This window comes from Lathamus discolor, chromosome 1 (assembly GCF_037157495.1).
Source record: "Lathamus discolor isolate bLatDis1 chromosome 1, bLatDis1.hap1, whole genome shotgun sequence".
Classification (NCBI taxonomy): domain Eukaryota; kingdom Metazoa; phylum Chordata; class Aves; order Psittaciformes; family Psittacidae; genus Lathamus; species Lathamus discolor.
Window position 1 is genome coordinate 98,399,275 of NC_088884.1, and position 25,286 is coordinate 98,424,560.

The 25,286-nt window shown below is 43.4% G+C and overlaps 1 protein-coding gene across 1 annotated transcript; it reads left to right on the plus strand.

The window, feature by feature from the left end:
• Positions 1-11,685: 11,685 nt before the first annotated feature.
• MGST2 (microsomal glutathione S-transferase 2) lies at positions 11,686-23,957 on the plus strand. Its single transcript, XM_065665195.1, has 5 exons — positions 11,686-11,792; positions 17,514-17,613; positions 18,785-18,855; positions 20,544-20,625; positions 23,726-23,957. Exons 1-5 carry the CDS (start codon positions 11,735-11,737, stop codon positions 23,856-23,858), a joined length of 444 nt encoding a protein of 147 aa, XP_065521267.1. The 5' UTR covers positions 11,686-11,734; the 3' UTR covers positions 23,859-23,957.
• The last annotated feature ends 1,329 nt before the right edge of the window (positions 23,958-25,286 follow it).

Consider the following 25,286-nt stretch of genomic DNA (forward strand, 5'->3'; position numbering starts at 1 on the left):
AAAGGATCAGTCTAATAAGCTTTGGAGATTCCCTAAGTTATGATGTCTCTAGAATATACTTGTTTTTCCTCTCCTAGGAAGTGCTGTGGCAATTACAGAGAGAGATTTGTGTTCAAACTAGCAAACAAGCAAAAACAAACTAGCACAGTTTGTGCTAAATCTCAGTATTTTCCTAAAATACTTAATAGGAATAAAATTACATTAGTGTTTTACAACCGGATTCAGTAATAGCAGTGGCATCTAATTAGTTCCCGTCACCAGAGGGCATTGGAGGACAAGCTGATTTTCAGAAAGCACGGGACCTTCTCCCTTCAGTTAAACCGGTGAGTATTAATGATGGCATTGAGCCTGAGACCTCCCTCTTGTTGGCACAAAATAGGCAACTCTGGCATAAGCAAACAGGGAATGGGGCCCTGCCCTATGCTGAGCTGCAGGCTAAGGGGCACCTCCTTGCTTGTCCCCCAGCAGCTGTGCATACGTTTGAGGACAAGCTTGCTCACAAATAAGGAACGTAATCAACTGATGCTTCAGAGATTGCCATGCAGCCAAGTCATGAGTGGGTTGGGATGGCTCTTGAGGTGCCAACCACTCAGCAACAAAAAATGCCAATACTTGACGCTCACCTTCTTGGGTTTCCAGACCAGTGGGTTATTTCAGAAAAGTGCAAGAGAGCCAAACTAAGCATCCAGTGACCTTCCTACTGGAAGACGCTGAGCAAGGAGCTGGGGGGCAAATTTGAACCATCAGTCCCCAGCCCAGGTTGGCTGTCTTGTAACACATCTACGGTGTACATGGAGACTACAGGGCTCTTCTAGGCTCCAGAGTTTTCCTTCTAATTCCTAGCCTGATTCATGAAATTCATTTCTATGTTAAATACAGGCTTAGAGGTTTACAGCAGGAAAGGATTTTCTTAGACTGCCCCACTTGACTGAAGGATACCTCTTCAGATTAACAAGGGAATAAAACCAATCTGAGCCTGGAAACAGCATGAAAAATACTCACTTTGGTGCCAAAATGGCAAATATATTTCAGTTAGCAGAAAGAGATACCGTCCATTAGCATTAAACAATGAGGCTTTCTAAGCATTATGAACACTTTGCTTTGAAGTGGGAGGGAGCAGGCCAAGTGGCCCTGCTCTCCAATCACTGTAAAATAGCCACACTCATTTAGAAGCTACAACTGTGGCAAATTTATGCCCCATGTCAGATCCCAAGGCTATGAGATCGTTTACTTCAATTAGAGACTGAATACTGCAGTGTAACAGTCAAAGGCCTTTAAGCCTAAGGCAGGGGTTCTTGTGCTTTTCAAGAAGGGTCAGCTTAACATCCTAATAATAATGTTCCAGGTTATATCAGGCAATGGCTTAATTTAGATCATATTCTACTACCTTGTTTTTCCTTTAGATGCGTTGTTTTTTTTTTTTTTTATTCCAATTTGCTTCACATCATTCTCGCAATTCATGATTTCTGTTGAGATCAGGACATGACTCAAAACAGAATGCATCCCATTCACTATCCTGTATATGCCTTATTCTTCTCCAAGTTTGTTATCTAGAAAGACACAATTTCTCACCAATACTACATCCTTAATTTTTTTGTATAAGCAGTAGAAAGAGCTCAAAATTACAGAAAGCAGGGATTAAAAGAAGCAATGCATTTGCTGGGATAGCTGTTTTTTGCACTGATCGGAACACTTTCACTGGAGTTTTTAGCAGGAAAACTTCTTAAGAGAGGCCAAATTTTAATTTACTTGGAAACTTAATTTTTGCATTTTAAACCACATTAAAATACATTTCTTCTCCATGTAGAAATAGTGTTTTAATTTCAAAATAGAAAAATGCTTTGAATCTTAATCTTTTTTGCCCATTAAAGAGTTGACCTCCTTCCACTCCCCTTTGGGGAAATGTGTAAATTAAAGTGATAGGTAAAACCAGAACCAAAATCTTAAGATAATACTTAGCTAGCAAATACCAAAGTCGAAATCACAATAATGCCTGTCAGAAATTAAAAAGGGATACACTCCCAAAATTACACAAAGTGCTTTTATTTCCTTTTGAACCAACAATTTGTGAATGATGCTGGAACAATACAACTTGAAGCATGTTCTGTTATTCTGTGCCCATGGTCATGCTATGCTTATTTCAGGCTAGGAGTATTTTGCAAGAGAACACTGCTTGTGTAACCATGCCCACGTATGGCAACGCACACATAGCTCTATCCACCAGGGAAACTAAGCACAATTTATATGTTGATGCACTTGAAAGTCAAAAAAGTTGAAATGCTGCTTCCCTACCTGCAATCCAGATTTCAGCAGGTAGGCATTCCCCTGCCATTTTATTTATTGCTCTATTTTCTTCAGTCATTTTTCTTTTAGACTACCTGAGCAGAACTTCCTACAGGAACAGTACTGGTCAGAGAAAATAGACCAAAACCTGCCTTTTGGTCCTCCTCTAGGGCAAGGCTGCCCATTTCCCTCAGTTCCTCAGTGCTCACAGAATACCAGATCCTGTGTGCTGGTGATCTTCCATAGCTTCAGCAAATGACCCACAACCACTCATCTCCTCTTTGCTCCCTTCTCATTTTGAGATGCAGGTGAGGGAAATTCACACATCTTCCTTGAAAGTGGCAAGGAAAAACTCCGTGCACCTCTGTTGCCTCCATGGGCACTTCAGTAACTTGTGGAAGCAGTAAACCAGGCTTGAGATGGGTCATACTATGTGGCTTGACCACTTGAGCTCTTCCTAGTTAGAAAGAGCAGCTAATGCATGAAGCACTCGTGTGTAGCTCCCACTAGTCCTCACAGGAGATACCATTTTTCTGGCAAGTGGGGAAGCCAGGTTTGTAGAGGAGGATGTTGTCAAACAGGTGAGGTCTTTTGGGGATTTATGACAAATTCTGAGGGCAGAAAGTAAGTTTGCCATTGACAGACCATCAACTTGTTCCTCCTTAGTCCTTTCTGTAATACATGTTGACAAATAAAGTGTTGTTGCTCTGAAGTTATCACAGTGCCTGTGTCATGGGCAAGGACTGTAGTATGGCACCAGTAAGAAAAGGAGAACAAGGACAGGAGCAGTTTGCACATGCCATCAGTTACACAAAGAAGAACTGTGCCACTGAAATCCAAGAAACTGAAGTGTGTAACACTGATTAGGAATAGGCAGAAAGGGCACATACTGCTTCATATTGATACAACACAATGTTTCCCACAGTTTTCCACAAGCATCTTGTTCCTCCTCAGGAAGATAGCTAATGGATTTTAGGAGCTGAGGGGGCTTTTTCTGCCAGAGAGACGTGAGAGTGCCGTGGAGTGGAAGGAAATATGACTGCTATGTTCAGCAGGGAGAAGTGCTACACACTCATGTCAGTGGCCCTGGATCTCAATGAAAGATAGTTATAACTCTGCCTCTGAAGAAGGTGAAAGTAGCTGAGAAAGGGAACAAAGAGTGTTACCTAAAAATAAACATCCCAAGTCAATGCCACCAATTTCTACATTTTTTTCTTTCAGAGCTGGCTAAATTAAATATACAAAGAAGCATTTGGGTTGTTGAAAAGTAGTAAGTCCATTTTGGAATTATAATGGCTTTTTGTCCTGGGTTCACCAGTAGCTCTGGTAGCTCAGAGTTCACTCAAACTCTGCTAATTTATCAGCAGTTTTCTGTACTCTGCAATATAATCTCTCACAGAGTTGAGAAAGGCAATTCAGTCAGCACAAGGATGTTGGCTGATCCAGACAGGGCCCAGGGTAAGGTGACCGATGAAAGCACACACTAATTGCCCTCCCATGTTACTTGGTTTAACTCCTGCTAACCTCCATACAAGCATTACCAGATTATGCTCTAAGCTGATGCTCCTTCTCTGCTTCTTTTTCCACCAGAAAACCCAGAGGGGTTTTCAAGCTGAAGAAGACTGAAAACTACCCTTTGACTGGGCTATGCTTATGCAGGAATTTCAAAGCACTCTCCAAATGTCTTTGCAGTTTCACAAACTCCTGGTTCGTAAGGTATTGCACCCACCTGGGGTGCAGAGCCATTGCTGGGTAGGTGGAGCTGTGAAACTCAGATCTCTCAGTTTGTCTACAGAGCAGACTGTGCTTAGAAGGGCTGCAAAAATCCATAAATAGTGTATGTTTCTCATAGTCACTGTAGACTCAGGAAAGAAACAGCTGATAGTGGGCCACCACTGGAGATCACTTCTGTCCTGGTTTGATTTCAGAGAGCTCCCTCCTAAGCAACCAGCCCACCTAAGGAGGGGCTAAGTGAGCCTAATTTGGAGCTTGTTTTCTTTCTCTGAAGAACAGCTGGGTCACAATCTCCTCTACTGGTGCAATCCTACAGAAATGCGAGCTGCCCCTTCTTTGCAGGTATATCTCGCTGTTGTAGCACCTTAGCACTGGGCCTTCACTTCTGTCAAGGTCTTCATTTCAAGGCTTTGCAAAGGTTTTCATTCTAAAATGCCCATTCAAAAAGACTGTTCTTAATAACCTCTGCTGTAGGAAAACTGGATTTTAAAGTGGATTCAGAGTCTTCAGCTTTTAGACTAAGACTTCCATTTGTCTCTATTCAGCTTGCTGATGAGTGAGTGGATGTAGAGCAGGCAGTATGCCTTAGAGCTGTGGTCAGAAACCATTTCTGCATTCAATTCCAATAGATCACAAATATATAAACAGTAACTAAATATAAAATCTAAATAGCATAGTGGGAAATTAACAAACCAACCCTTTATGTACGCATCCACTGTCAGTCAGAAGAGTTGAATGAGGAAAAATAATATACAACCCCATCTTTTTAAACTTTGCTGTACTTTGGAGATGGATTTTGGGTAAAATCCTCAGCAGCTCAGGCCCTGGCGAGGTGGACATTTGTGTTCTGGGTCAGCTCGTGTGCTGCTTGTTGTGCTGACACTGCATGACAGTCATCTGCTGAACCAAACCACTGGTCTTGTTTGCCAGTCAGCCACCCACATGCAGTCAGCCTTAGTTCAAAACCAGGTTATTTCTTCTACTCTGGAAATCGAAAGGGTTCCTCCGGCTGAGATAGCAGAGGGCACACACCAGTAGTTCTGGCATACCCCAGCAGAGGGCAATGGCAGATGTACTTACGCATCTTCCCTTCCTCATGAGCACCCCTTCCTCATAAAAGAAGTTCTCTGTCAGATCTTGTCACAGGCTATGGAGGCAGTCCGTGCTAAGAAACGGAATAAAACCCATCTAGAGCTGAGGCAAGGCCCAGTAGAAGATCTGGCAGCACATAACTAGCCAGCAGCACAAAGCATGCTTTCCCCATCTGTTCTGAGTGACACGATATCAAGTAAGGAAAGGCCTCAGCAGGATTTTCATTGTAAGATCAGAAAACATGTGGTCTGGCTTTCTTGCTATGCCCTCTTAGAGAAAACAGGTAAGTGAAGCTATATGTCCTCTTTGGCACATCCAGAAATGCAAACGGGAAAGATTAAGCAGGAAGTGGTTAATGTGGAGGAGGAAAGGGCAAACAGATAAGCTAGAGACGCAGACATCAGGAAAAGCCCTGGCTGCTTTAACTCTGTTCATGGTGATGTTTTCATTTTCAAATTTCAGTGTTAGCCTTCATGTTCTTTTGAAAGGGACAGAAAGTGACTTGGAGCAGAATGTTAAATGCTTGCATGCCTAAAAATGAAATCTGCAGTTCGAGGCAGTTAAACCAGACTCACACTGGATTTTTGCACTTCTGAGTATAAAACCTTGGATGTCTCAGTTTGGGACTGAAAAATAGAAACCTCCAGACCCAGTAACCACTTTAGAAAAACGCCAGTGATATTGCATGTCACATGCACTGAAATGCAGTGACCAGTCGCTAATTAGTCAGGTGTGCAGGCCACAGAAGCACGTAAGAATTACCTGCGTTGACCAAGGGAGGATGTGAAGAAATTTTTACAAATCCTTTCATGGCAGTAACCATAAATGATATGTAAACAGCAACAGGAGCTACTGCTGCTGTAATATTGCTGTCATTTGTTGTGCGTGCATCAGCAGGCACTGCAAGGGGAAATGACTGTCGGAGGAGACAGAAACATGTTGCCAAGCAACACGAGACCCTGGCTGGGGGACCCCCTTCCTTGCCTGGGAGCAGACAAAGCTTCCTGGGCCTCCTGGTTTTAATATATAACCACTCCAAAAGCTAAGCCAGCATCCATCAGGGGAGAGTGGACATGGGTGGAGCGAGAAGCAGGAGCGGCAATGAGAGCAGAGCCTCTAATTGGCGAGGAGAGGCTGTGGAGACCAAGAGGAGAAATGGCAATAGCACTGGGGAGGGATAGAGAAAGGAACTGGACATAGACAGAAGCCAAGACAGGATGGAGCATGGCTGATCCAACAGTGCTTGGATCAAATCCTCTCCAGCGTGAAAGGGCTGGACCAGCCCAGGGCTGCCATAGCTTGAGAGAGATGGAGGAGCATGGTGGAAGGAAGAAACTCTCCAGGTCGTGGGTTTTTTTTCAAACATGACCGTGTAAATACGGCACTCACAGTATCAGCTGCTCGCGTTATTTTTCTTGTGTAAGCTGGCATCTAGGTCCCTGTATGTTCTGCTACATGCCAGATGGGAGAAGGCTGCAGAGTCTGGAATTCAAAGTTCAAGGGTGGCAGCAAGGTACCTGTGCTGGTTTCTTTCTCTGCCATTAACCTTCTCTGATAGCACAGCCAAGTCACACAGACTCTCAAGTGAATCTCAGAGAACTGGGCATCCCACCTGATAGAAATTTAGGAGCAGCTGAATGCACAGCTACAGCAGTCATCTTAGAAAACTGTCAGCTTTTCAGTTATGACAATGACTGGAGTGGCTGCATTCCCTTGGTAGCTGGCATCAAGCAAGCATCACTCTGACACCAAGAGCCAATGTTTACTAATAGCATCTCTGAAAAGTTGAAGATGGAGGTAATAAATAATGGCACACAGTTGTGACTGTCTGTAACACAAGCCGTATTGAAGAGTTGGCAGGGCTTGAGGGCCTGGCTCACCAGCTACCTGAGTGAATGCTGAGATCTGCCTTGTCGCCTGAAGGCATTAGGTAAGGCTGAACATGAGCACAATTTACCTCCTACTTCCTAAGCATAACTGATTTCCACAAAGATGGAATTAAACTTCCTTCTGTATGGATGAAAAGACTCCCCTGGGCTAAAGTGGTTCACTAATTAAAGTAGCCCTTTGTCCAAGGTTAGCAAGTTAAAAAATAGCAAGTATGATGTTGTCACAAATCTACTAGGTGTTGTGAAGGGAGGCAAGAGATATACAACCAACATGTCTTCAAATCTCTTGCTGAATCTCCATTAATCCCCTGCATTCCAGATATCAGAGCAGCCATAGTGGCCTGAGGATCTGCTTCCAGCTGGTCAATAGCAACAGGAAAATCTTTAAACCTCCTTTTGATCCACACATAAGTCGTGCAAGATCTGCATTTTACAGACCAGCCCTTTGTTCTCCCAAGACTACCTGCTGCAAACTGGAGATACTGTATGCAGAGCCAGCAGGACTGTGCCATGCAGGAAGTGTTCAAACGTCTGGAAGCACTGCTGCCTCCCAGATCCCATCACTTATTAATGACCTGTTATTCATTGCTGAGATGCTGCCAATTTGTATTATACAGGCAGTCAGGCAAGGTGATCATATTGGCCCACAGCAGCTTCAGCCTCTGAGTGAGGTGCAGAGTGTAAGGCACACTGATTTCCACAGGGTGAAGAATCTGGGAGAGTTGCTTCTCATCTTTGGGCATAATCACATACACTGACAAAAGAAATGTGACTTTGCCTAACTTCCTCCTCAGACGTTATGTGACTGCAAAGCCCACCACATCCCGTCTCCAGGCTGGTAGCTTTTGCAGCACAGTAAACCTCTCGCAACAAAAGTCAAAGGAGAGAATGAAATTAGCTTCATATACCGCATTTCTTCCTCTTCTGCTGAATGGGAAAGGTAGGCTTTGCAGAATCCCTTTCTTGTGTTAGGCTGTACCTCTTCTCTGGAGAATCACCCCTTGTTCCAGAAGCATTCAGGGTAGGAGGAGGAGATCTGAGACATGGAAGGTGAGGCATATTCTGCCTCTACCAAGTTGTGTGCCCCAGGTATTTCTCAATCACCATGTACACACAGCAGTGCAGATGTGCTTTTGCATGCACCATTTTCCTGAATGGGTCCTGATAATCATTCCCAAGCGGCTGCACTTCCGAGCAACTCAGAGCTGAGAACAGGTGCAGGTATCTTAAGAAAATAACCACAATTTTTAACAGAAAAGCACTGTTTTAACAAATGACAACCCCACACTGTAATTACATGAAGATACTTCTTATAATAATTGAGATTCCTCGTTTTGCTGCTACTTTGGAAGCCTGCTGTGGTTACAATGGGATATTATGCAAGATTGGCCCAGTTTATGTTTTACATGCATATGGAAAAATACATTATTCTCTGTTGCAGTCCAGAATTGCACTCCACATATGTTCTTGTGATGTCCGAAGTAGAAGAATATAATGATACCCAAAGGCCATAAGGAAATCCAAGAGGCCTATGGGCATGCGGGAATTTATGTGCATATAGCAACTCACATTAATACTGATGGGAGTTAAAGCACATCAATCTTTTGTACACTTAGATGAGAACACTATGAACCAATTCTTTCCTGACTTACATCCAGTATTGATGGAGGTGACAGAAGGCTGCAGAAGGTGCAGATCGAGGAAGAGCCCAAACCTCTGGCTATTCCTGTATTTAATGGTTTTAACTCTGCTCTGCCACCTCTATCAGTAACAGTCTGATCTCATGCTACTGGTGTCCAGAGAATAGGGATGGAAAACGAGGATCTGTGTTATAATTTGGTAACACTGCCACAAAGCAGGGGACTCTGAACAACCAGACCTTAAAATGAACTGGGTAAAATGAACTGTTCAGCCTTCCTCTGAGGCCCAATAGAAAGTATGTACAAAACAACAGCAGACATGGGTTACAACCAGTATTTAGGAGATAGAAATAGGAACATCTGAAGGAATAAACTTATTTGTTTCCTTTTTCGCCTGTTCCATAGATTTGATTAATTTAAAGTCTGAGTATAACCCAGCGCCACATAGGCCTGTGTTTTTTGTAATATATTGTTGAAAAGCAGAGTAAATTAATAAACCACAGAGCTCACTACTGTTACTGCTGTAGCTAAACTGCTTTTGATACATGAGCCAGCCTCATACATTGTAATAGTCTTGATTTACCCTATGAACATTTCCAGTGAAATATATGACAGTTCAGATATGTTTTCCCTTATGGCCAGAGGAGCCTCTCTGTTCTTCAGATGCTGTCTTCCAGAAGCTGTTTAAAAATAAAAGATGCTGCACTGCCGCTTGTGACTGGCCTTTAAAAAGTTACACCCCAGCCCAGACTGAACACTGCCCTTTGCAAAGCTCTCTTCAGCTCTTTCAGAGACAAAAACTGAGCAGCTTTGACAGTGTAACTCCATTAAAAGAGCTTATCTGATAAGTCTGGTTTCACACTTAGAATGCTTTTGGTCTCACTACCCGAACCATCTGCTCTCGTGACAGCAGTTCTGCCACTCTGCTGGGATTTGCCTTCACTGCTGGTCAACAGGAGCTTCTGGAGAGAAGAGCCAGCCTCTTTGGGAAGGTCTGCCAGGGACACACAGCTCAGCAAGATGCAGGACTGCTAATTTGCCTTAAATCCTGCGGCTATGCCCAGCTCTGACACACAGCTGCTGCGTGAAACTAGCAAGTCCCATCCCTATCCAATGCCTCAGTTTCCACTGCTGTAAATTATGATTAGAGAAACTTGTTTTCCCTGTAGAGCACACACACAAAGTATGGTGCAGCAATAAAATACTGCTGTTTCCAAATGGGAAAGACTTAAGTCTTAAGATACCACCAGTATCTCTGAGTTCACATTAAATTTCACTGCTCAGAGCCTCTGTTCTTGCTCTGGAGACAGCTTTGGACAGCTGCAGAACACATGCTTTGACAGAAGCAGTGATAAGCAAAGCACATATAAAATACATGCAAGTGAAGGAAATGCAAAATCGAATTACATTCATGAGGAGCAAGCTGAGAAATCAGCCACAGACAAGCTGTCAGAATGTCCTGGAGGAAATCTTGTGGTTGATCCTGGCATCTATTTATATATTGGGGCTTATGCACATCATAAAACTCTGGGCATCTGAGGTACTACTGTATTTCCACAATCATAAATAAACCCAACCTTGTTTTGTACATGATCTGACTTTCTATTCTGGGTTACACAGGGAGTACACATAATATTGGCTGTGGACTACATATGACTAAAAGCATTAGAAATCTATAGGCAACTATTACCAGTGGAAAGTGAACAGAGTGTTAAGCAGGCTGTAGCTCAGCCATAATGGACATGTTACTTAGAATATTTCTGTGGATTTAACCCCTTGCCCTAAAGTGCATTCCTGGTTACTGCTAAGTCAGTCTTTGTTGGATTTTGCATGTCCATTGCCATTTTGAAATTCACATCTTTTGAATAAAGTCAGAAAAAAACACATAACTTCCCTGTCAGCTGGCCTTAAAATTTTTAGCTCTTGTGGTTTTGACTGTTCAAACAACTGGCTCTGTCAGAGTTTTCCTTCACTTCCCTATACCAGCAGGGTGACAGTGCTTTGAACATTTCTGAGCCTGCCCCTAAAAACATAGAAAGACCATGTGGTCAGAAAGCCAACCCATACTACAACAGGAACTGCAATTAAAGCACATAAATCACCAACTAGAGAGTTACAAAGCACAGACATCCAACTACTGTTATTACAGTATATCTACTCTTGCAGTCTTTAGAAAGAACAATATCCCAAAAGAGTACCTAAGAAATAACCTTTTAAAATTTGGCAAGGTGAAATCACTGATTGAAAGTCCTTCTTACATTAGCTTTTAAAATCAACAAACTTGAATTAAGGCAATGCAGTATCCCACTTTAATATCAGCTGGGACACAGTGGATAATCCTGGAGTAGCAACAAACATTACACTGGTTTTGTTCCAGTGGTCTTACGGGATCATAAAGGCTATCAACACTAAACTTCCTGTTAGCTAAGGTTAGCTGATGAAAAAACATTCCTTGAGGGAATCTCTGTCATAGGAAGTGCAGCCCAGGCAGTAAAGTGAGGGCAGATGTTTCTTCCTTTGTCAGTTGTTTTACCCTTTGAACTATCCTGAGCAATTCCTTTCTGCATGCTGACTGGCTGTAAAGTGGCTGTCATGTCACCTGCCACAGCCAGTTGTGCATGTTGGGCAAAACCCTAACTCAAATGTATGCATGATACAAAGCTCCACTCCCCTCTCATGTCTCCAGCACCTGCTGCTCTCGAGTGGCACTACTAGTGATAGACACAGACCTCACTGCACTAGACCCTGTAAAAACACAACAAAAAGTCCTCACCCCCAGAGAGATTGCAACTGAAACCAAAGACATAAAAGATCAGCTGAACCCACAGAGGCAGGGAAGGCTGGTTTTGTTCTCTTGGCGCTTTCACGCAGGCAAGAAGCAGGCAGGGCTGGCTAACTGCATCTGAACTGCAGTGAAGAATGGCCGTAAGTCTGCGCTCTTGATTTAAAAAGTTAGGCTGTGTAATTTCCTGGGCAGACCTTTGTTGCAGTGCTGAAAAGCACTGTAATTCTCCCACCTGTTGTTTTTCCTCATTGCTCACTCAAGCTCTCTCTCCTATACACACATCCTGCTTGCACACGGAAGCTGGTGGGAACATGGCTGGTGATTTAATTTTCCTTGCGGCTGTTTCTCTTCTTTCTGCCCTCCAGCAATGTAAGATGTGTGGGGTTGTGTGGCTGGGGCTGGGGGAGGCTTCTACCAGTTCTGAAGCACTGGGAATTATTTAATGGTAAACTGGCTGCTCTGTGACTTTAATTCCCAAGAACTCCTAAGATTTTCTCACCAGAGCATTGTTTACTCTCTCTGCAGTCTGAGAGGGAGCAGGCTCACGGTGATAGATTACTTTTCCCTGTGGGAGAAACTGATTTGTTTTCAGTTCTATTTTGTTTGCTGACTTTTTGGAATCATGCTGTTGTGAGAGCATGTAACTAGACGTAAAGTAACACCAAAGCCACATCATGTCTTGGTTTCGGTTCTTATTTAGGCACCTCTACAATTGAAAACCTCTAAAGTGAGAGTAAATTTATGAAATCAAATACCCCAGTGCTGGATTGAAATCGCTGTAAAAGCTGTTTCCTGAAATAGAGATATATACTAAGTATCTGAAATGAAAGAAAGCAGCAAACCTTTACACCAGGCAGCAACAATAGGAGATATTCCATATTATGTCCTCATCATTACATTTCTTTAAGATCTAAATGGATTTATTTTGTGCCCTGCTGATATGCCTCTAAGAATCAAGGACTAGGGGAAGGAGTGGTCAAGTCTGAGACACTCTTTTGCTGTGTATCAGTCTAAAACTGCAGTAGCATTTTTAATGCTTCTCATTATTGTCTTTGAAATGCGTCGATTCATACAGTTGTGTTTACACCAGGAAACAAGGTATATTTTGAAGACATTTTTGCTATACTAGTATGAGATTAAGAAATAACATTTGTACCTGGCAGAAAATAATCTTGAGAATGGGACCTTTCCAGATTAAAAGAAGCCCAACACAACAGAAGGCAAATAAAAAGTCCCTAAACCTTACATTCACTTTTTCTGTCATCAGATCAGGTACAGCCTTCCCTTGTGACCTTCACAGAACATTTCTGTCTGGTGGCAATATTTATCATCAACTTCTATGAAAGTTCAACTTGCCTGCCTTGATTTTTAATGTAAAAGTTTGGAGGATCAAAACCAAACATTATCCAGAAAAGGGCTGCAGTTTGAAAATACAAGGAATTGTAAGATACTGAAATTGTGAAGGCAGGGGGAAAACACCTATGTTCTTCCTTGTGGTGGTTAATCCGTAGTAGTTTATCTTAGTTAAAAGGACATAAAAGACAAGATAACCTGGGTTTGAATTTACGCTGGCAGTCTGACGTCAAGCCCAAAGAGAAACCTATGTATGAATCTGATGTGCTGATCTGATTTAATTCATCACAGCTGGGCTTACTCTCAGCATGCTTTCTAGCATGGGTAAACCAACACAACTTAATTTATCAGAGTTCAAATGAACATTGTGAAACTGGCACCATAATCATCTGTTATAACCAGTTCATACAAGGGGGTTAACTCGTGATCGCTTGCTGTGAGCAAAATACACCACACATTGGTGCATGCACCAATACATATACAAATACATGCACACTGGGTGCACTCTTTGCTCTTCTATTTTTTCTGCTGAACCTCTGCTCCTGAGTTAGGGAGGTGCTAATGGGCAGTATGACCCCCCTGAAGCAGTGCTGCAAGTCAGGTTTCACTCAGCAGTCGTTGGAGATACAAGGTTTAGTGTCTCAGAACCGTGAGTTATTCAAGGAATCGGATCAAAGATTAATCTGTGCAAGAAATGCTCTAGGGTAGAAAGAAAGAGCAGACACAATGCAAGAAGTGGTTTCCAGACATGAATCCAGTTTTAAGCAGCTAAGATTTGCTTGAGAGATTAATGTTTTGTAGAGTGATGGGAAAACAAGGGAATCCAATGAAAGTACAGAATGAATCCTAGTTATTGATACAGGAGAGTACAGGGAGGACAGGAGTCCCACTACTCCTCTATTTGAAGTATCTCTGTGAACTAGCACCTTTTTAAATCCCTTTTAGTAATTCCAGGACCTAGCAAGACATTATTAAAAAGGCATTTGATTTTTTTAAAGGTTGTTAGGCCAGGCTGTGCAGATTAACATGCACCATCATGTACTGTGATACAGGTAGCAGCTTCTCTACAGGCTTCTTAACACATATAAAATGTCTGAGAGCAATGGTCCATGGAAGCCTGCTTTGTCCCATATTTTCAGACTAAAGGTATTAACTCAGTAACCGTAAATGCTACCTGAAAATGAAAGTAAAAAAAGGCAAACAAAGGCAAGTCGAGCATACTTTGTAACTACCTCAATCATGTAATTTAGCCTGCTAGAATTTAACAACTTGGTACATGAGGAAGAAAAGGCTATGAAAGTCTTTGTTTACTCCTGCTGCAATGCTTTCTGGAGTCCCCATGACAGGCCTTCTGGTGGGTGGGACAGAAGAGCTCTCCCATTGCTTTATTCTGTACTTTAGCCCTTGCTAAACCATAATCACAAAACTCAAGTTCAAAGTTAGATCACTACTTTCCATTCACCAGAAAGGAATTAGAAGGCAAGTCCTATGCAGTTAACGAAAATACAGTAATTATTCCTCTCCTGAGCTCATTTTGAGCCCCTGGTTGGCACATGTCTTGTTTGGCACACCAGGCTTACCTTTTCTTTTAAGGTGACAGACATGACTTTAGTTCTCCCATGCCACAGCTTGGTTTTCAATCGTGTATAAAAGCCCACTTGCCCCTAATTGAAGCAGAGCCACTAAAGAAGTGGATTTTATGATGGTCATCTGTGCTACGGTAATAGCACAACCTGTTTCAGCCTATGGTCAGCCAGTCTCCCATGCCTATGTCTATGCCCCTCAAACCAAAGCCTTGTTCACCAAGCAGTACAACGGCAAATCATGTACAGCTGAGACCAGGGTTATACCATGGCTTTCACAATTTGCTTTGGTTAACTGTACTGAACAAAAGCAATTTGGCTCCTACAGTGCCTTAATCTTCTTATTCAACTGATTTGGATGCAATGACCTGCATTGGCTTGCCTTAGTTCCTGAGTAGAAAAAAAACTGGTCCTAGGCTGGTTCTAAGCATTGAGTGGCTCAGTGTGGCCAGAAAACAAGGAACTCATTGCTGGCTAAAACCACCATTGGACAAAACACTACAGCTCACCTACCACTTTGACTGATAAGCCAGGGAGGATTGTGCCCTCAGCAAGTTTGCCGATGACACCAAGCTGTGTGGTCCGGTTGATAGGCTGGAGGGAAGGGATGCCATCCAGAGGGACCTTGACACGCTTGTGAGGTGGGCTGATGCCAACCTCATGAAGTTTAACCATGACGAGTGCAAGGTCCTACACCTGGGTCGGAGCAATCCCAGGCACAGCTACAGGTTGGGCAGAGAAGAGATTCAGAGCAGCCCTGTGGAGAAGGACTTCGGGCTGTTGGTTGATGAGAAAATGAACATGAGCCAGTTTCAGTGTGCGCTCGCAGCCCAGAAAGCCAACCGTATCCTGGGCTGCATCAAGAGAAGCGTGACCAGCAGGTCGAAGGAGGTGATCCTGCCCCTCTACTCTGCTCTCGTGAGACCTCACCTGGAGTATTGTGTGCAGTTCTGGTGTCCTCAACATAAAAAGGACATGGAACTGCTGGAACAAGTCCAGAGGAGGGCCACGAGGATGATCAGGGGACTGGAGCACCTCCCGTATGAAGACAGGCTGAGGAAGTTGGGGCTGTTCAGCCTGGAGAAGAGAAGGCTGCGTGGAGATCTCATAGCAGCCTTCCAGTATCTGAAAGGAGCTTATAAGGATGCTGGGGAAGGACTCTTTGTCAGGGACTGTAGTGACTGGACAAGGGGTAATGGGTTAAAACTTAAACAGGGGAAGTTTAGATTGGATATAAAGAAGGAGTTCTTTACTGTAAGGGTGGTGAGGCACTGTAACAGGCTGCCCAAGGAAGTGGTAAATGCTCCATAACTGACAGTGTTCAAGTGTTGAACAGAGCCTTGGGTGACATGGTTTAGTGTGAGGTGTCCCTGCCCATGGCACAGGGGTTGGAACGAGATGATCTCAAGGTCCTTTCCAACCCTAACTATTCTATGATTCTATGATTTGCCAGCACATAGTAGCATTTGTCATGAAAAATAAATTATTTTGAGGGTGATAGAAGTTAAAAAGCAACTTTTCAGTTAAGTTTTCCTGGAAAATATTTCTCAGAGGTAATTCTTGTACATCCATGGGTTTCAGTCTCCCTGAAGCATGTTCCCTAAGCCTTCCCTGCTACCATTCTTCCTTTCTGAATGGCTGTAACGTGTCAAATAACAGATGAACCACCAGGCATAACATGAGATGTGAGGGTGGAAGCAGAGGAGGTCTTCCTCGATGCTAATACAGTGAAAGGTCCTGTAAACCTGCCTCACAGAGAGATCCTGAGATACTCTGTTTAGTCTCTGGAGAGCAAGGGTAAGAGGTCACTTGAACACAGCCCGTAATTACTTACATGGGGAGAAGACAGGAGGGAAAATGCTTTTTTGGGAAAAGGCTTTGCCACAAGGCTAAGACCTAAGAAGTGCACAGGGCAGCACCACTAAGATCTCCAGCTGTATTTTAATGCCACTGCTCCCAGAAGGGAGGACAGAAGGTATGCTCTAGGCTTCCCCTTTAGACAAGTCTTTTTAGTGAACTCAGGCGGGTGCCTGGTTTCTGGATCCAGGTAAAGTTTAGGTACAAGACAGCAAGCTTCTCATAGAGAGTGGCTATGACATGGCTGGAAAAATAGCTCCAGGTACCCAGAGAGTTTTAAAATCAGACAGGGTGATGCCTAATAGCTCTGCTGCACACTGAAAATTGCTGCCTATTGCCTTTTGTCCTTGCAAGCCTTTGTTCAACTCTGAAGAGGAGACTTTTGCAATAAGGACATCAGTAAAATGAGGTACACATGTATACATTAGAAGTGATCGTAGAAATACAGATCAGAAGAGCAGAGATAGTGTTTGATTGGTTTGGGGGTTTTTTTGTAACTGATATTTCCGTACAGTAAGTAACCTGTCTTCTTCATTGCACTGCATGAGCTCTAAAAATGGTTTTTACAAGACAGGTAAATACTTTCAGGTCCAATGAGTGGAGATGGAAACAGCATAGGTCTGCAACAGATAGCTCTGAGAGCTCTCCAGCCGATGAGGTGGAGAGCAGGGAACAGGATACAGTCTCCCCAGCTGCAGCTCTCTGCTCTTTCCAACATGCTGTATTTTGAGAGTTCGAGACAACAATAGATGGAAATGAATGTGCTATAAGATATGGGTAAATAACCTTAAAAAAGCAGCTACCTGATTTTTGTTTCCAAAGATGTAACACTGCCCCATACTTCAAAGCATCACAGCTCTTAGTGTCACTAAGTCAAAATGACTGTATGTTCTTCAAGCAAGTAGGGAAGTGACCTCTGTCAGTGCAGTTTGGTTACTGAGTTACTGCTAAGGCAGCACAGTGCCACTGCAGTGTGGCTGGACTTCTCCTAAGCTGTGCAGCTCTAGGATTCAGGTGGGGCAGAAGGATATTGAAGTCACTGCAACTGCAGCAAATGCAAAAAGAGAACGAATGTATTCCTGAAAGAGCAATTTCCCCCCTTCCTTCTGAGTGTCACTCTTAAAGATAAGTTGTAAACTTTTGTAGGGAAAAACTAGTTTATCTTCTATTGGTGTCTGTCAAACAGAATGGAAAGAGCTTAAGAACAATGATCTCTCTTTTAAAAATTACTGACAAGTTAGGGGTGCATCTGAATCAAAGAACTATGTAATTCATGAGCCCTTATTCTTGCTTGCAGGTCATTTTGCTTGGCTGGTAGGGAAATCAAGAATGAAGCACAAGGTCATCCCCCCGGCTGTCACTGGAGCTCCAGAATTTGACAGAACATTTCGTGCACAGTAAGTCCCGAGATCATTAAGTTGGTGGCAATAAATAACAATTCAGTCCAGAGGAGAAGCAAAAACATTGTCTTGAAATGTTTCCTTTTCTTTGCATCCTTTGCTCAAAAAGGAAATAAAGAAAAATTATGAGCAGGTTGCTTTTCAAACCGTTCAGGGGTAAGTTTAACTCGTTTAAAACAGTCACTGCTCAAATTCTCATCAAACTAGGCAGTTAGATTACCCAAACCTAAGCAGGGGCTGAGAGCTAATGGGCTGTAACTTAAGGAATGCAAATGTTCTGGATCTAGCAAGCTGTGCTGTCAGTTCTTGGACTGTGGCTGACATCAAATTCTGGAAGACAAGAGCACAGAAAACCTCTGTCTTCACAGTTCAGGAACAGTGGAACAGCCTGTCTAAGAAGACTGTTTTCCTGAAGGGCTTCAGTCTGTGATTAGCTAATGACCCTATGCAAAAGTATTTATATTTATTTCAAACAATTCTATCTGCTGTAGCTGTAGTGGTTGACAATAACGAGACATAGCCATCAGACAACATGTTAGATAACAGAACATGTTAGATATAGAAGGTTGCCTAATGCATTAAAAAGAAATTAATTCAGAACAACCAAGAAAACACTGGTGGGAAAACTGATGATGTCCACAAATAAAGTTGTTATGGTCCTGGCTGTAAGAAGATCTGTCATGAGCTGTCTGTGCCTGATCACACTTCATAAAGGCAGCTGGCCTCAGCAGAGCAATCCAAGCTGCCTACGCACAGCTCTGTGCTTCCTCTTGCAGGCCCAGGAATGCTGACCCATAAACTTGCATACTGAGTATGGAGAGAAGTGATTAACATCACTTCATGTGCTGGAATTCCTGCCTGCCTCTGCTGCAAAGGCACTTGGTTCAGGATCATTTGTCCCATTTATTTCCATGTAGCTGGGATCCAGACCCTAGACCCTTGTCCAAGCTTTAGTACCAGGAAAATATTTTAAACAATCTGTATTTGAGATTAAAAAGAAGAAAATTTTTAAGAGTGCCTAATTCTGGCTTGATTGTGCTCCCACTAGATTCAATAGCATTCACTTTAGTGGCAGTAAAATGAGGCCAAAGCTGATTCTCTTTGAAAATCCCACCCATAGTTCTTTTCCATTCCAGACTAACAATGTTCTTTCAAATTTATTCTGCAGACAAAACTGTGTGGAGTTTTACCCAATATTCCTGACTGCCCTCTGGACTGCGGGATGTTTTTTTAATCAAGGTAAACACTTCTCATTTTTATCTTGGACTGAGAAGTTTCACATAACTTTTTAAAACACTTTAGTTTTATAAGGAGGCAAATTGCTGTAGACATCTTTTCCCCTCCTTTTAATTGCATTGTCTTAGCACAGCCTTCCTAGAATAGTGCTCTGTGACACTGAAATTCCCACTTAGCCGTGGCATTTCACATAGGCCCACCAGCTTTTACTTCTCTGTGCAAACCAAGCAGCCAGTATGGGGCACATCTGTCATACAGTCAGTGGATTTTCAGGGTGAATCATTCAGAGAAGCAGCTCTCAGATGCTTCCCTGAACAACTATTTGCACATTATGGGACAGTTCTACCAGGACATCAAGCATAGCTATCGTCCCTTGGGAGTAGGCAGCCTGAATAGACTCAAGTCAGAGTGTGGCTGGACCCCGGCTGGTGGAGACAGAGCTCAAGCCAGGAAAGCTTTGGGTTTTTACATCCCAGATGAGTGACACCACCACTGGGCTATGACTCATTTGTTTTTTCTGGGACATAGCACTGAAGTACAGTCATAACAGCAGCATCTGCAGCCCTACATACTGTACTTTAGGTAGGCATCAGTGATGGGGTGAACTCTGACAGAGCCAAAACTTTTGACAGAGCCTAACTTTTGCATTCTGCTCTCTTAAACCTTCCGCAGCTGATGTTTTTAGAAGCATGAAGCCTGTGGGCTGGAGGAAGGATAACTAGCTCATGCCCACTCCATCCTTTCTCAAGCTTTCTTCCCAATTCTCTGTCATTTTGTTTTGAGGCTTTCTTATAGCTACAGTCCCATCTCTTTTGCAAATCCAGTGTAAACTCAAAGTAGCACCACTTAAGTCAACAAATTGCATGTGAAGTAATACATGTGCTCATAGACACTTGAATCAAAGATCACAGTTGCTAGCCAGCAACACAGATGGTGCTGTCACATGTAAAAAAAGGATTGCTTTAACCTCCCCTCTAAGTCATTTTTTCAGCTGAGTATCTCCCATAGGCATGTTTATATGAGTTAATCCAGAGCACAGTAAAAGCTGTCCTCTGTAATACTTGCTCACAGCGTTTGAAAGAACACAGAATTAACTAGCACTGCTTAGTCCTGGATAATACGACTGACCTACACACCCTGCTCCATTTATCAAATGGAGGTGACTTTATACTCTTCCCTCAGGGAGGTCAGAAAGCTAACTTCACTACAGCCTTCTCTCATGTTCTTCGATAAAAGCTGCTATATAAATGCAAAGCACGTTATTAACAACATAAATAAGATTCTCTTTCCAAAATGAACACTCCCCTTTAGCATGAACTGCCATAACAATAAGAAATGACAGTGCTGGGTCAAGCCACAGTGCTCCAACCCACTATTCTGTCTCTGGGATAACTGACAAACTGGGGGGGAGCTACAGATTCCTGTCCGGTCTTAAGAGCTCCTTTTCTGGGAATGCTTTGAGATTTTTCTGGGCAGCCCTATGGCCACCTCTATCTGGAAACCCATATCAAGAGCCTCCTGCTCTTTCCCAAAAGAACTTCCCAGGGTATGGGTAGCTATGAAAATCTCCGGAGCTATACAAATAGAAAACATCATTAAAGTGGTTAACCTGAATGGTTACTTTAGTGTTCACAGTCCTCATTTTTAAGTTTTCTAACTTTTTTTCCCCCTACTGATCTTTTCTTTATTAGAATTAGCTTCGTTTCTGGGTGTGCTGTACATGTTTGCCCGCTACAAGTACTTCTGTGGTTACATACAGTCTGTGAAAGGAAGGTAAGGAGTTACCAACTGAAGGCAGGTTAAAAGCTGCAGGCTGTTGTCTGGAGCTGGGCTGAGAGCCAAGGGCTGGCAATGGAAAGTGACTGTAACTGAATGCAACACTTGTAAAGTGTCAGTGAGAAGTCTGAAGCAGGAGGAGGGCTGGCTGTTGCAGTAGAAGCCTAGGTTAAGTTGTGCATGTGCTACAGGTCACAAGAGAGAAAAGGTTTGATGCTCACCTTGTGGGTGCCTGCTTTGTACTGAGAAGAACAACAGTCAGATTTGGAGAGGTCTGAAAACAGAAGCACAGTTTTGCAGCTCAGGACTGCTGTAGAATGAATGGGAGACTGCTCAGGCAAGGCTTGCATTGTGCCTACCTGCTGAGATTTTCCTTTTTCCTCAGCTTGTCGCATTAAGATTTACTCTAGCCACACAAAATGCACTAAAGGAAGCAAGTGAATCTGGCCTTGTAGGCTGATGAACTTTTGCCAAGCAGATAAGAGAAAACAGCTTCAGATAAACATGTTAATGAGTTCATGTTTACAAGTGCACAGCATCTTGTAAACATGAATTCTGCTTCAACAAACATGCACACTGGCAAAACACCCCTCCACTAGAAACACTCAAACACACTGTGTATTTCCTGTTTCACTGGAGCCACTGCACCATCTTCTGTGTCCTGACCTAAGGCTCCTCTTCTGGGATACATATCAGTCATAAAAAGAAAATAACACAATACATGCTCATCATAAAATTAAAAGAATTGTGATGTATATTACTAGAAGAAGATAGAAAACATCAGACTATTTTGTAGTGAATGATCCTGCAGCAACAAAAGACTGCAATACTGGGCTATTTTCTATAGCTTGTGTACCAGTGTTCCCATTCTCCTTCACTACAGTCTCCACCAACCCTTTACCCTCTTTGGAAGACCTGTTGCTTAAGAGAAGGGAGAGACTATGTTTGCTAGAGCAAATAAATGGAGATAATTTTGTATCTCCCAGTAAGAGATGCAGTAATTCAAACGATGCAGTGAACACCAGCCACAAGACTAGCAACTATTAAGGAAGTTTGGGGAGCAAACCCGTGTAAATAAATGAACAAGTAGAGCATAATGTACTCTAATCAACAAATTAGCAAGTCCTTTGTTTAAGAAATCATAGAATCATCACAGAATCATAGAATGGTTTTGGATTGGGTTGGGAAGGACCTTAAAGATCATTCGGTTCCAACCACCCTGCCACAGGCAGGGACACCTTCCGCTAGACCAGGTTGCTCCAAGCCCTGTCCAACCTAGCCTTGAGCACTGCCAGGGATGGGGCAGCCACAGCTTCTCTGGGCAACCTGTGCCAGGGCCTCACCACCATCACAGGGAAGAACTTCTTCCTAATATCTAATCTAAATCTCCCCTCTGTCAGTTTAAAGCCATTCCCTCTTGTCGTATCTGTACTTACCCTTGTAAAAAGTCTCTCTCCAGCTTTTTTATAGGCCTCTTTAGGTACCTTTCCCATGCTTTACTTCAGTACTCTTAGACCAATAGATTCAGCCTCGCAAGGAAGCCGGAGAACAGTGGCTGGCTTCACTGTTAGAGCTCTGCATTCTGGTGAGACTGATATCTTTGCATTGAATCGAGGGTGCCAAGATTCAGCCTGGCAGCCCTAGGAAATAGCTTTTCTCACAAGGTCTGCCGCTGCAGGCCTGCCTGCTGCTAACCTGCAGTGGGTACTTCTGCTACAGGTCAGCACAAGTCAGGCAGGCAGAACCTGGCCCCAAACATACAAGAAGCCTGCAGCAGCACTACCAGCACAGAGGTAATTAGTCTTCACACGGATTCTCAGCTGGAATCACTGACTACAGCCATGCTGATTACGAAGACAAACCGGCTCCACACACTCAAAGAGCTGTTTTTACGATGCTCCTTGAGCACTTGACTACATGAATTGCAGTTCAGATTTGCCAGGTCTGGATTTTTTAAGAACACACCAGGAATATGCACCTCTACTTGGTTTCTGTGCTGGAGTGACTTTTACAAGTGAGTTGTATGCTCTGCCTTTCCCTCCAGCTGGCTTGGACAGATACTTGAAGGGCTCAGCTAAAGACTTCTTTCATACTCTCCTGAAACTGAGAAAATCTCGTACCATTTTCAAATCCACATATAGACGCAGCATGCCCAGAAAGACTACTTAGATCAAGTCTTTAGGCACCAGATTGATTCTTAGGCTCCCTGAACACCTAATCTCTTCGACCTCTGTGGGTAAGGGGATAAGTAGCTATAAAACGAAGGCTGACAAGCTCCCCAGACCTCTCTCCAATACTGACGTGATGGGATTCTCCAAAGACACCTTTCGTTGCTTGCTCTGCTGGCAGAGGCCAACCCAGCAGCAAATCCTAAAATATACCTATCAGACCAGGGTCTGCACCAAGGCAACTGAGAGCAAACCCCAGAGAGTTTGCATGGAGGGGAAGCTCCCTGCTCACATGCTCAAAAAGTGTTGCAGAGCTGAAGGGCTCTCCCAGCTTCTTCTGTGGGAGTTTCCCATTTTGTACAAATAAAATAACCTGATCCTCTCCATCCCTTGCAAGTACCTGAATCACTGATTTTTTAGGATCAATGCTCTTCCTTTCTGGTGCAAAAATCAGTCTCCAAGTCAAAGTGATAAGCCAGAAGTAGACCTCCCAGCTCAGTGGAAAGTACCCAACCAACAGACGTGGATGTAAGAGATATGGACACCTCCCCCTCTGTCCCTAAGGCTTCTTTCCCACATTCCTGCACTTAGAGTTGTGGTGAGGTGCTCAAGCTTGTTTGTGGCTTTACCTACAGGTCTTCATGGTACTGGGATGAGGTAGCTTCATCCTGGAGCAAGTTCTTAACTTTTATGTGAATATTTAGAAACACTGGTGAGAGTTTTCCCAAAGAGAGGAGACTGGGAATCTCTTTCCTCCCTAACAACAGCCGCATGTGGGAATGGTTCACTACCAAAACACCGCAGGATAGCGTTGCAGCAGTGATCCTGTCTGATTCCACACACCTCTTCTTAACTGGTGTGGACAAGCAGTTTCGCTGTAAACACACCATGTACCACTCTAACAGTATCTTTCTGCTTTCCACTTCTAGGCTAACAGGGTTTTATTCGAGTTTGATAATTCTAATTTGCTTGGTGTCCCTGGGTGCAGCAGGGATTGCTAACAGCTTTCTGGATGAATACCTGGACTTCAGCATTATGAAGAAACTCCGTAAATGGTTCTGAAGATTTTTGTTTTAATAAATAAGTAACATGGATGCTTTCCCTGAACAGCTAAAGATTATAAGCTGCATGTGAATAAAGCATCAAAGCTCTTTACTAACAGCTCGTTGTAATGGAAAATGCATGTTTTTCCTGAGCTGTTTGTGCTTTCTCCTTCCCCTACCCTCTTGAAAAAGAGTCGGTAAGACAGAATATCGTGTCACATCTGCAGCTGCAACTGAATGTCCTGTTTTCCCACACAGTATAGTAAACCCTTAACAAACTACATCAAACTAAAGCCATTAATTCACTAATTTAGTTACAACTGGCACTGCGAGCATCAGCCCATCTTACCCATGTCCTTCAGCTTTGCCAGCGCCTCTGCAGTGTTCCTTTACTCCTCTTTACTTCCCCCAGCAGTGCCATCCATTCCGCACAACTGTAAAAACACGCTGAGATGCGATACGTGGCTGCGAGGTCCCAGTTTTCCAAGTACATCCAGTCCCACTGCAGGAGGCTGTTTAAACATGTCTGGAAACACTGCTTTCTTCAGGAAAACATTCAAAGCTGCACTTGACCCTAGTGAAGGCCTTTTGATTTTATACGCGCGTTTACAGTTCAACACATGCTCAAACACTCTTCTGGTAGAAGTGAGGCCCTCCTGTAGGCAGATCCCAGTCCTCACACAAAGCCTCCTGAAGACAACAGGCTGTACCCACAGCACAGCACTTGTGAGAGGGAGAGCCAGCCCAGACAAAAAGGCAGCACAGATGCTTGCCTAACAATTGGGTCTACTGCATTGTCTCCCACCGAGGCACAGATGGCTGGGGTGTGAGACAGACTAGACAAACATCCCAGCATGGCCACAGCTCTGGGAATCATAAAACAACAATGAAAAGCAAACTGGCTATGAAACAGTTTGCTGCTAAAGGGGGGGAAAGGCATGGCTTACCATCATGAGCTCAAAGTATGCTGATGGTCAATTTAAACTATATAGAAGAACAGAGAAGCAAGGCCATGCCTGTTTTGGTACCTCCTGATAATTCCAGCTATTAAGGCAATGTCGAATATAGACATGCTAGGGCCAGCAGGCAGAGATTTTCCTCGTCATGCCACTGAAGACATGATTTGGCCAAAATACTGCACACTTCTAGTGGTGTTCAGTCAGGTCAATGTAATGAACATCACTGAATCACAGAATCATGGTTTGTGTTGCAAGGGACCTTAAAGCTCATTCAGTTCCAGCCCCCTTGCCATTCACTAGACTAGACTGCTCCAAGCCCCATCCAGCCTGGCCTTGGAACACTGCCAGGGACAGGGTATCCACAGCTTCTCTGGGCAACTAATTCCAGGGCCTCACCACCCTTACAGTGAAGAACTTCTTCCTAATATCAAACCTAAATATGTTTATGGCCTTTCTTAAAGTATATTGACATTGATAACCTGACCAGA

Coding starts and splice junctions, on each gene's coding strand:
- MGST2 (XM_065665195.1), top strand. CDS start 11,735: ATGGCTGGTGATTTAATTTTCCTTGCGGCTGTTTCTCTTCTTTCTGCC. Junction 17,614..18,784: donor GACAGAACATTTCGTGCACA/GTAAGTCCCGAG, acceptor TTTATTCTGCAG/ACAAAACTGTGTGGAGTTTT. Junction 20,626..23,725: donor ATACAGTCTGTGAAAGGAAG/GTAAGGAGTTAC, acceptor TTCCACTTCTAG/GCTAACAGGGTTTTATTCGA.